This window comes from Lithobates pipiens, unplaced genomic scaffold (assembly GCF_037356315.1).
Source record: "Lithobates pipiens isolate NorthernLeopardFrog02 unplaced genomic scaffold, aLitPip1_a1.2 Scaffold_13, whole genome shotgun sequence".
In the NCBI taxonomy this organism is placed as follows: Eukaryota; Metazoa; Chordata; class Amphibia; order Anura; family Ranidae; genus Lithobates; species Lithobates pipiens.
In genome coordinates, this window is record NW_027507718.1 from 244,659,514 (window position 1) to 244,671,973 (window position 12,460).

At 42.8% G+C, this 12,460-nt stretch overlaps 1 protein-coding gene across 2 annotated transcripts; it reads right to left on the reverse strand.

Annotated features, from left to right (window-relative positions):
- Positions 1-1,281: 1,281 nt before the first annotated feature.
- LOC143976089 (P2X purinoceptor 7-like) lies at positions 1,282-11,864 on the reverse strand. Of its 2 annotated transcripts, XM_077478557.1 has the most exons (6): positions 11,769-11,840; positions 8,147-8,179; positions 7,713-7,766; positions 6,805-6,882; positions 2,420-2,787; positions 1,282-1,748 (listed from the first exon to the last, which is right to left on the reverse strand). In XM_077478557.1, the coding sequence occupies exons 2-6, from the start codon at positions 8,147-8,149 to the stop codon at positions 1,559-1,561; spliced, it is 693 nt and encodes a 230-aa protein (XP_077334683.1). In that variant the 5' UTR covers positions 8,150-8,179; positions 11,769-11,840; the 3' UTR covers positions 1,282-1,558. The 2 variants fall into 2 exon arrangements, with proteins under 2 accessions (XP_077334683.1, XP_077334684.1); XM_077478558.1 differs by lacking the exon at positions 7,713-7,766 and having other exon boundaries at positions 1,283-1,748; positions 11,769-11,864.
- Positions 11,865-12,460: the final 596 nt, after the last annotated feature.

Consider the following 12,460-nt stretch of genomic DNA (forward strand, 5'->3'; position numbering starts at 1 on the left):
GGAAGTGCATATTATAGGCACAGATCGCCACACAGGAATTAGAAAACTGTTGAAAAGTCCTGAATATAAACGTATAATTCACCAATTCGACATATGGCACTATGTAAAAAATATAAAAAGAAAACTTTTACAAATTTCCAAAAAAAAAGGCATACCGGCTCCTGACGCCATGGATTCCTTCAATTGTAACCCATTTTTATTGGTGCAGCCGAAACGGCAAAGGGGACGAACATGAATTTAAAATCAGATGGGAGTCAATAATGCACCATGTCATCAATGAGCACAGTTGGAAAATTGGAGAAACAGAATACAAGTGTAAACATGATGACCTAAGCATTGATGACCAACATGTGGAATGGTTGGTAAAGGGCAGCCAAGCTTATGACGCACTATCTAGAATCGTTCTGGATGCACAAATAATTAAGGACATACCTCATCTTATATACTTTTGCAAGACTGGTGCATTGGAGACATTCCACAGCATGATGCTAAAATACAGACCGAAACGAATACATTATCGCTATGATTCGATGGGGCCACGGACTAAAATAGCAGTGTTATGCCACAACCACAACGTTACAAGAAAACCAGCAATAATTAAAAAACAATTAGAAACAGGAGAAACTGTGCAAATGCCACGCAAGAACCTTGAATTTCCACGTGGCTGTAAAAAATGGATTGTGAGAACCGCTTATGAAAAAATATCCTCCGATCATGTCATACCCATTTTAAGTGACATGATCAGTCTCACTGAAGGCACGGTTTTTTCGACATGGAGATCCAAAAACAAGTTAATGCCACAAAATATTGCTGCAGAAGAAAGACCGCCAAAATCCACTGCCGTGGAGCTACAACGCACAAGATTTCCAGATGTGAGCAAATGAGTGAGTGGTGAGTAAAATTACATATGAAAATAAAACCAAAAATTGAATATAATAAAATTGAATTTAAATACAATTAATATTCGGATATTGTGATTTGTGGATACTCAATATTTTTATTTTTTTCCCATTTTTAGATTTGAAAATAAAATAAAGTCTTAGTTTCCACGAACAAAACTTGAATCAACAATTTGTTCACTTCAAATTAAATTTATTTTTCTAAAAGAAAAAAAATAACAAGAAAATAGAGAAACAATTTTGTTAAAGAAAACACTAGTGGGTCAAGGAGGTAAGACAATTATATGTATTCAACATTGCTATACATTTAGTGTGTGTGTATGTGTATATATATATATATATATGTATATATATATATATATATATATATATATGTTTTATATATACACATATACACACACACACTCTGTCTTTTATCTTTAAACTCTTCAATAAAAAGGTTTTTTTTTATATAGAATTAAGATTGAAAAATATATATATTATACTTTTTATTTTAACTAGGATATCCATTTCAGGTCTGTGGTATCTAACAACCTTGTAAGTATACAATCAAACATGAAAAAATGTATAAATGTTCTCATTCAGTTTATTTATTTTTTTAATAACATTTTTAACATGATGTAAAAAAAAAAATATAAAATAACAATTTAAATAGAATGTTACTCTAAGGCCATTTCTGAGGCTTCATAGTCGTTAGAATACATGAATCCGACATACGAAGCGTTGGGATCCGGAAAAGCGTTTCGTACAGCATTAACAGCACAAGAAGGTATGACTCGCCGGTTTCCCTTTCCCAAATAGCCATAGATCCATGCAGTAAATGTTCTATAAGCTGTCTTCCGCAATCGTCTTCAAAAAAAAAAGAGAAAAAAATTCACTAATTACAGTTGCATAACAAAAAATTCACTATATATTGGAAGTTTTTATTTTGTTACACCCCTTTCACACCAGGGCGTTTTGCAGACGCTATAGCGTTAGAAATAGCGCCTGCAAAACGCCCTAAAGAAGCTGCACCATTGTCTGTAGTGTGAAAGCCCCACTAGCGGCCGAAATGCGCTCCGCTAGCGGCCGAAATGCGCTGCAAATCTGGTGGTAAAACGCCGCTAAAAATAGCGCCGTTTTACCGCCCACGCTATCGGCAGTGTGGTGTGAAAGGGGTCTTAAAGCGGTGGTCTGACCACCTTTTCCAGAAATGTAAAAGCCAGCAGCTACACAGACTACAGCTGCTGACTTTTAATATTATGACACTTTTTTGTCCTTGAGTCTAGAAATGTTGCCACCCCAGGTGATGTTAACAATATACTGTATTTGATTGCTACTGTACTTTTATAATTATGTATGTATGTGTGAGATCTCTCTCTCTCTCTTTCTCTCTCTCTCTCTCTCTCTCTCTCTATATATATATATATATATATATATATATAATTTTTTTTTAAATAATTCCAACACATCATGCTTTTTTATTTCTATTTTTTTTTTTATAGATTATCAGTTATAAAAATGTATATGTAAATGTATACCTGTTGTTGTCAGGATCAACAGTGGGGTGACCCTCAAGATGCAGGCAGATGGTATTGACTCGTACATTTTGTTCATTCACACAATACATTTCAAAACTTTCCGAATGTGTAATGCATTCAACACCCTCTGGTATGCTGACGACAACCTCGTTAATTTCCTGGCAGCACGAAGATTCAAGGGGAGTTGGCATTGGAATGCATTTTCTGCACTTGCACCATTCCGTATTCCCAAGACGTTGTGTTTCACCTTCCTCTAGAGTTTCTGTTGATTGCAGCGTGGAAATCTTTTGTAATGGATTACATGGAAACGCTGGATCGCTTTCTGGCTCAGGATATTGTGACCATAGTTCCTCAAGCAATATTTGTCTCTGTAGCATAAACCAAAAAAAAAAGTTCTTTACATAGTTATCATTATAGGCTAATAAAGAAAATGTATTTTATTACAAATTTTCATGTAATATTTATTCTTGTTTGGCAAAAATGTATTAAATAAAGATTACTTTTTTTTATAATTTAACCACTTCAGCCCCGGACCATTTTGCTGGTCAAAGACCAGACCACTTTTTGTGATTCGGCACTGCGTCGCTTTAACTGACATTTGCGCGGTCATGCTACGTGGCTCCCAAACAAAATTAGTGTCCTTTTTTTCCCACAAATAGAGTTTTCTTTTGGTGGTATTTGATCACCTCTGCGGTTTTTATTGTTTGTGCTATAAGCAAAAATAGAGCGACAATTTTGAAAAAAAAAAATGCATTATTTTTGACCTTCTGTTAGAATAAATATCCCCAATCCTTGCCCTGCGTCTCAATCCGATCATAGGAAAATTGATTCACAAGGATCAGGTAGGGTTTATTGCCCGCAGACAGGCTAGTGATAACATCCGTCGAGTCGTCTTGCTGCAACACCTTGCGAAGGCGCGCTCAATTCCCATGCACCTCCTATCCTTAGATATTAGAAAGGCATTTGATACGGTCTCCTGGCCTTATTTACAATTCATTTTGAAACGCTGGGGTTTTGGTCCCCATTTCCTTCAATGGATTATGTCGCTATATGCTGACCCCCAGGCATCAGTGAAATACTCAGGGTTTAGCTCTCAAAACTTCCCAATACGAAGAGGGACGCGTCAGGGATGTCCCCTGTCGCTGCAACTCTTCGCTTTGGCAATTGAGCCCCTGGCTGCGCTTATTAGAGCTCACCCGGACATTAGGGGATTGGAAGTTGCCTCTACTACCCAGAAATTGTACCTATTCGCAGACGACGCTTTACTATTTATTACCTCCCCACACATTACTATCCCTATCTGCTCGACCTCCTTGACAAATTCTCTAAAATCTCCAGCCTAAAAGTTAATCAGGCAAAATCCAAGGCCCTTAATGTGACACTACCAGATGATACTATAGCACTTCTTAGGACTAATTTCCCATTCCAATGGTCTAGCTTCTCTATCCCGTATTTAGGCATAAAACTTACCAGTGATCCTGCAGATCTGTTTCGAGTGAACTATCTCCCAATGCTGAAACACCTCTCATCTTTGCTCCAAGATTGGCGTCCCCTTTGCATCTCTTGGATGGAGCGTATTGCCGCCGTCAAGATGTCTTTACTCCCCAAGCTTCTTTATTTATATAGAGTCCTCCCCATTCCAGTGCCCTCCTATTTTCACCGTATCATTTAAAGCCGGGTTTTCACTTATATATGGGGCTCCACGAAACCTAGGATTTCTAGACCCACCTTACTTTGTCACTATAGGGCCGGTGGTCTAGGCGTACCCAATTTCCAACATTATTACCACGCGGCCCAGCTTGCCCAAATAACGCTTTACCATGCCACAGTTGAGGTTCCCATCTGGGTGAGCCTAGAGGCGGTAGATCTCCACCCTATATCCCTAACTAACTTTCTTTGGCTTCCCCCTGCTGCCCGAGGCCCCATTTCCAACCCCCTGACCTCTGACTCTGTCAAACTTTGGGATAAGTTATGCAAAACATTTCAGTTGATTTCCCCATACTCCCCCTTACTATCTTACATCGGTCACCCTAAGTTCTATCCTGCTTACACTTCTTCTTCCTCATTCCGAGCATGGGTGCAGTCAGATTTAACTCGTATATGTGACCTGGTGGCTAATGGTTCAATCAAATCGTTCTCCTCCCTGCAAGCCCAAAAACAACTACCAAATAGTGAATATTTCCGTTATCTCCAAATTTCACACTTTGTGCGACAGACTATAGGCTTGTCCAGGGGAGGAAGTACGTACACAATATTTGAAAAAATATGCAACTCTGATCCGCATGCCCCAGGTACCATATCACAATTATATGCACATCTTACTTCCCAGCCTTCGACACTTCCGACATATGCGCAGTGTTGGTCCAGGGACCTGAATCTGAACTTGGAAGGACACGACTGGTCTGATATTTGGCTACATACTAAGCTTTCCTCACAGAATATTGTGGCCCTGGAAGCGAGTTATAAAGTCCTCATGCGTTGGTACTTAGTGCCAGATAGAATAGCAAAATTTTTACCCTCTTACTCCCCAAACTGTTTTCGTGGCTGTGGCGAGAGGGGTACACACCTGCACATTTGGTGGACCTGCCCAGTGGTTCAACGCTTCTGGGCTGAGATTTTTCTGATTTTATCCACTCTGATCGATAAAACAATAGATCCTGACCCGGCTTTGGCCCTCCTCAATTTCTATCCAAATTTGTACACCAAGGCGCAGATGCGTCTGGCTCTGCAGGTCACCACGGCAGCCAAACAAACAATAGCCAAAGCCTGGAAAACTCCCACCCTGCGCTTGGCTGAAACCAAGAACAGGGTTACGCAGGCAATGATACACAGCAAAATCGAAGCGACTATTCAAGATACTATCCCCCGACACTCTAAAATTTGGCACCCATGGGTTGAACACTACCTACCCCTACACTTCGATCACCATTTATTGGACCCATAGTAACATTTTTCCTTGATTAGCGGTTAACAGCTGGCCTATAGTTGTTTAGTGGGAGCCGGCCGGCCGAAATTCTTGCCTATCTACTTTTCTCTTCCCCCATCCCCCCTCTATTCTCTTTCCTTCCTCTCCTTCTCCTTCTCACCTCCCCCTTTCTAGTCTTTCCATCTTTTTCTCTTTCTACTTTTTTTTTTGACTTGTACTTTACTATCCACCCTCTTAATGTACTCAATCGTAATATTCGTTCACCCTGGAGGTGATTTTGGGTAACGCTAGTTAAGGTGTGAATGCTCTGTAGCTTTCTGTATACACAGAACTAGTTCTCCCGCACTTTTCTGTATGATAATGTCCTAGCCTTTATGTATGTTGCATATATATGCTTATATGCTCTGGTGTCTAGGCTTGCGCATATTGGGTTTCAGACAGTTGTAAATCACATTGTTAATCTGTCAACTTTATTGTAACCTGACATGGTCTAGAGTACATTTTGCTACTATCTTTCATCATTGTGTACAAGACAAAATGCTGTTTCCTATGTACTCTATGTCTTCTATGTTAATAAAAAACTTTTTGAACCTAGAATAAATATCCCCAAAAAATATATAAAAAAACATTTTTCCCTCAGTTTAGGTTGATACGAATTCTTCTACATTTTTTTTATGGTAAAAAAAAATCGCAATAAGCGATTATCAATTGGTTTGAGCAAAAGTTATAGCCTTTACAAAATAGGGTATAGTTTTATGTCGTTTTTATAATTTTTTTTTTTTACTAATAATGGCGGCGATCAGAGATTTTGATTGATACTGCGACATTATGGCGGACACATCGGACATTTTTGACACATTTTTGGGACCATTGTCATTTATACAGCAATCACTGCTATATAAATGCAGTGATTCCTGTGTAAATGACACTGGCAGTGAAGGGGTTAACCAGTGGGTGGCAGTGTAGGGGTTAAGTGTTTACCTAGGGGTGTGTTACTAACTGTGGGGGGCGTTACTAACTGTGGGGGGCTAGGCTTTCATTTAGTGAACACTGATCTCTGCTCCAATCACATGGAGCAGAGATCAGCATCACTTGTTGCTAGGCAGAACGGGGAAATGCTGTTTACAGCGGCATTTCTCCATTCAGCCGCCCCGTGAGACGATCGCGGGTATGCCCGCGGCAATTGAGTCCGCGGGACCCGCGACCAGATTCACGGGGGTCTTGACCAGCATGCTAGCGCGTGATGGCAGGGAGGCATTAAAGATTTGACGTACCTGTACGCCAATATGCCTGCCTGTGCCATTCTGCCGACTTACATTGGCGTGCGCTGGTCGGGAACCGGTTAAATAAATAACATTTGATAGTAATTCATCATGGTTCATTTTTTTATTTCATTGTATAATTACACATGATATACTTCATTATACAGATACATCAAGCTATTTCTATTAATGCTTACTCTCTCCTCCCACGTAGAGTTGCTAAAACTGCTAACAGAGGGGGTTTCAACTTCAATCTGAGGCAGTATCGCATCATCCTTTAATAAAAAAGTTTTTACATTAAAAGATATTTTCTACTTTTCAAGAGCATTGTCAATTTTTTAATTATTTATGGACAAACACACACACACATTTTAGAGATTGCACTTCTAATGCCTACAGGAATGCCTTCAGAAAATAACCCCCCCTTATCCCATGTCCTCCTGCATTCTCACCTACCCCATCCCTTAGTTGCCTACGTCAACAAAATGAGGGCTATTTAAATCAAACAACGGTTTAACTGTCTTGCTTCTTTGACCACACGTCACAGTCAACGTTGGCACGAGAAATGGTCCATCCAAAAGGTTTGTCTCCCCCCTCCTCCTTTACCTGAAACATTTCCATTGTCAAAGCGCAACATGCTTCAAGCATGCACATTGGGGAACTAGCTGTGAAGTTGCAAGGCTCCAATTGGAGTTATAGCTACACTCTGCCTTCCCACAACTGTTTTTTGACAGGTACATATTTACACTTCCATCTGTCATAGCCGAGCTTTGGTACGTCAAACGTTAGAACCCCCCTCCTTCTTTGCCCCCATTACATTTGGAGAATGCAGAACGATTTGCACATGCACATTAGGGATATGACTGTGAATCCAAATGGATTCAATGCCATTTTCTGATACTAGTCATGGTGGCGGCAGCTACCAACAGCTGATCAGAAAAGACATTGTGGGCTCACTGGACACGTAAGTGTCCATAGATTAAAAGTCACCAGCTACTGTATTTGTAGCTGCGGACTTTACGTTTATTTTTTTCGCACACAGTGAATAAAAAATAAATAAAAGAGAATTGTGGTGTGTTTTTTTTTTTTTTAACATTATATTTACCGAGGTGGATGGAGTATGTGACCGATGCTGCATCTGTCCACCAGCGTCTCTGCACTGAGAATAGAACGATCAAACATCGCCGAGGGGGATCTGTGATAACAAAGCCAAGCAGAGAGCTGCTGCCTGTCAGTCGGCGGCTCTCCGCTCTGTTCCTCCATGCTCAATGGAGCACTAAGCTGTGGCGGGGAGCGGTTTGCTTAGAGGCTGAGAGGGCTCGCAGTCCAAGCACCTGGCGCATCCAGTCTTTGAGTCGGGATGACACAGTGCCTGGACTGATCTGTGTGTTATCAGCAGAGAGCGGACTTCAGACCAGCTGAAAACGAGAGAAGCCCAGCCAAACAAGCTCATGCATGACTAAAATACGAAGTACAGACATGTAACTTTTACATTATAAACATTGTAATTTTTTTATTTAAATTTAAAAAGTTACTTACCATTATTTTTTTGATCAGTAAGACCTGTTATATCTAAGAATAAAAAAAAATATTGTTAGATCACAAAAAAATTACAAATTAGGTTAAATGAGAACTAAATAAAATTATAATTTGTATAGTTATTAAAAAAATGTATATATGTATAGTAACGCATATATAATAAAACAAAAACGTGTTTGTATAGATATATAAATACATACATACTGGACACTTTATTATGTACAGCTTTCATAGCATCGTTTTGAGTGTAGAACTGGGAGGAGCCATCAGAAGATGAGAACACTGTAGCCATAAAGGGATGGACATGGTCAGTAAGGCCGCGTACACACGGGCGGACTGTTCGCCCAACTTTGTCCGCTGAACAGTGTTTGGGTGGACAGTCCGCTCGTGTGTGGGCTTTCAGCGGACAGTTTCAGCGGACAGTTTGACGGACAAAGTCTTTCGGAAATTCCGAAAAACTGTCCGCTGAAACTTTGTTTGAGCGAACAGTCCGCCCGTGTGTAGGCTACTTTCGAAATGAGCAAACTGTTCCCGCTCGGAGGGAAGTCTGCTCATTACGAGCGCGTGTGCAGGTAGGCGGGGCCGCCTGGAATGGACTTAAAGGGGAACCCCAACGCCGAAAAAAATCGGCGTGGGGGTCCCCCCAAAGTCCACAACAGACCCTTGTCCGAGCACGCTACCCGGCCGGCCAGGAAAGGGGGGCGAGCGAGCGCGCCCCCCCTCCTGAGCCGTACCAGGCCGCGTGCCCTCAACATGGTGACCCCGCCCCCTTACGATGTCATAGTCCCCATGTGACATCAACCCATGTGACCAACCCATGTGACATATACCATGTGACACCGCCCCATTGGCACTATATAAGTGGCAGCGCAGGGCGGCTCTGGCATTCCGGCCGGAGAGAGCGTCGTGTCAACATCTCCTGGAGAAGAAGAAGAAGAACAAGAAGAAGAAGAACGGAAGGCGGCGACGGCGACAGCGGCGACAGAAGACCGGGCCACCACCTGCAAAAGAGCTATAAGAAGGCGCGGTGGCCCGGCAGAAGAACGGAAGGCGGCGGCGACAGAAGACCGGGCCACCGCCTGTAAAAGAGCTACAAGAAGGCGCGGTGGCCCGGCAGAAGAACCGAAGCGGGGGACAAGACCCCCGAAGTCGGGAGAAGAGGCCGGCGGCGGGGAGGAAGAAAGCCGGACTCCTCCGCTAGTAAAAGAGCTACAAGAAGATAGCGGAGGAGTCCGGCGAGAAGACCCCCGAAGACGGAAGACCCCCGGAGCTGTGCAATAAAATATTTTTTCTCGTGTGTTGTGTTTTTTTTTGGGTACTTTTATTTTACAGGTGAATGGGTAGGGGTACATTGTACCCCATACTCATTCACATAGGGTGGGGGGCCGGTATCCGGGGGCCCCCTTCTTAAAGGGGGCTCCCGGATTCCGATAAGCCCCCCGCCCGCAGACCCCGACAACCAACGGCCAGGGTTGTCGGGAAGAGGCCCTTGTCCTCATCAACATGGGGACAAGGTGCTTTGGGGTGGGGGGGCCGCGCGGCCCCCCCTTCCCCAAGGCACCCCCCATGTTGAGGGCACACGGCCTGGTACGGCTCAGAAGGGGGGGCGCGCTCGCTCGCCCCCCTTTCCTGGCCGGCCGGGTAGCGTGCTCGGACAAGGGTCTGTTGTGGACTTTGGGGGGACCCCCACGCCGATTTTTTTCGGCGTTGGGGTTCCCCTTTAAGTCCATTCCAGGCGGCGGAGCCCGCGACGTCTCCGTCGCGGGCCCCGCCTACCTGCACACGCGCTCGAAATGGGCGGACTTGCCTCCGCCTTACGTGGCTGAGTCCGTTCATTTCAAAAGTTGAGCGAACTGTTTGGCAAACAGTTCGCTGAAACAGTCCGCTCGTGTGTGGGCAAGTCCGCTCATGCAAATTTTGAGCGGACTGTTTGCCGAAACTGTTTGACGAACAAGGTTGGGCAAACAGTCCGCGCGTGTGTACGCGGCCTAACAATACTCAGGTAGGCCGTGGTGATTAAACCATGATCAATTGGTACTAAGTGGCCCAAAGTGTGGCAAGAAAAATATTGCCCACACCATTACACCACCACCAGCCTGAACCAGTGATACAAGGCAGGATGGATTGATTCATGCTTTCATTTTTTTTTAATGCAAATTTAAGACCCTGCCATCTGCTTGTTACAACATAAAATGAGACTCATTAGACCAGTCAACATTTTTTCAATCTTCTATTGACAAAATTTGGTGATCCTGTTACAATTGTAGCCTCAATATCATCATATACTTAGATGACTTGAGTGGCACCCAGTGTGCCCTTCTGCTGCTGTAGCCCATCTGTTTGAAGGTTCAATGTGTTGAGCATAAAGAGATGGTATTCTGCATACCTTGGTTGTAAATAGTGGTTATTTGCGTAACTGTTGCCTTTCAGAAATCTGTACCATTAAAAACTCACATATGAAGTAGGGATTTTAACACACACATAACAAATGGTCCATAATGGTGACACGCACCGCACCCCCTATCCATGCCCCTATATCTACATGCAGGTTGATGGATGCATGGATTACAATGAGGGGGTTGTTTATTTTTGTAAGCATTTGATTAGAGCCATGGGCTCTAATAGGCTTCAAGAAAGGGTGACCATGGCGCAGAGAGCACCGTGCTCAAAGCCCAGCCACTTGTGTGACATTAGCAAATTTAAAATCGTTATTGTGACACTGATTTCCTCCTGGTCAATCATGGGCAAAGGGTCCTGAGACACAACTGGGTGGGAGTCCTAACTAAGACCTGATTGGCCATGATGAGAAGCAAACACCAGGACTCGGGGGAGATGCAGGGGTAAGCCACTGTAACCGTGACATGGATGGGGTAAGTGCGGGACTGGCAGTCAGTCAATGGGCGAGAAAAGTGGCGATCAAACGATGTTGTGTGGGTGGAGTGAGTTTGCAAGGTGGACCACCCCATCCCCCCCAAAAAATAAATAAATAAAATTAAGCAAAGGGAACCAATGTGCATAGATGATACTCTATGAATATTTAATGAATTTTAACGTGATTATATATCTATATAACATAGAGAAAGTTGTTTGTGCAAATAGTTGTAAATTTGCAGTTTTTTGTAAAACTCCCACCATCCCATCTAACACCATAACACACCACCCCCCACCCCCCATTAATTAATATGCTCAGTTTGTATATCTTCAGTACATCTAGAATAAGATGCATAAATGAATTTTGTTGCTGAGATTATTTGTTTTTATTTTTTTAATGAAAAGCTGTACAGAAAAAAGTAGACGCTGGGTGTAGATATACACACACACACATATATAGACACACACACACATAACGAGATACATATATAACAAGATATATACACACACACACACACACACACACACTCTCTCTCTCTCTCACGAGATGCATATATAACAAGAGATATAGATATATCTATATAGATACATACACACACATAACAAGATACATATATATCTATATAAATATATACATATACACACATATCAAGATACATATATAACAAGCTATATATCTCTTGTTATGTAGATATGTCTGCAAAGAAGCAAATGATTTAGTTTACAATTAGTATATTTATAAACCTCTTACCTTTTGCTGCTGGTGTCTGTTGTTATAAATGCAGTATATTTCCTGGTTCCTGGAGGGAGGAGGTGAGGAGGGGTTTGCATAGCTATGGGGCGGCAAATTCCTCTGGCACTGCCGTTGCTATGGAAACTTGACCTGAAACCTATTTCACTGCTTGTGCAGCACTGAGCATGTGCGAGATTTTCAAGGCTGAGATCCAGGAAGAAATACCGTCTGGCTTCAGATGCCCACACCTAAGATGGCCACGGTCTGCTGCAAGTTTATAAAGTTACAAAATGCTGTAATAACCTAACAAAATGGACCTTTGATTACAGACTAACTTTACTAGAATGCTTTAATCTTGTGTATGATAAGTGTATGATAGGTTATTTTTATTTAAAAAGTCAAATTTTGGCTGGAAAACCACTTTAACCACTTCAGGACCGCCGTATTGCCAATGTACGTCAGCACAATGGCACAGGCAGGCACAATCACGTAGATGTACGTGATTGCCTTCCAGCGGGTGGGGGGTCCGATCGGACCCCCTCCCGTTGGATACGACGGTCCGGTTCACTCCAGGAGCGCTCCGTGATGAGGGGATGGCCGTTGGTTTTCGGCCACCCCCTCTGGATCGCTCCTGGCCAATGAGAAGCTTCCTCCCACTGTGTATTGTTTACACAGGAAGGAGCAAGTGATGTCATTCTCCTCGGGGCGGT

Coding starts and splice junctions, on each gene's coding strand:
- LOC143976089 (XM_077478557.1), bottom strand. Junction 6,883..7,712: donor CACATACTCCATCCACCTCG/GTAAATATAATG, acceptor TTTTTATTAAAG/GATGATGCGATACTGCCTCA. Junction 2,788..6,804: donor ACTCTACGTGGGAGGAGAGA/GTAAGCATTAAT, acceptor TTTATGCTACAG/AGACAAATATTGCTTGAGGA.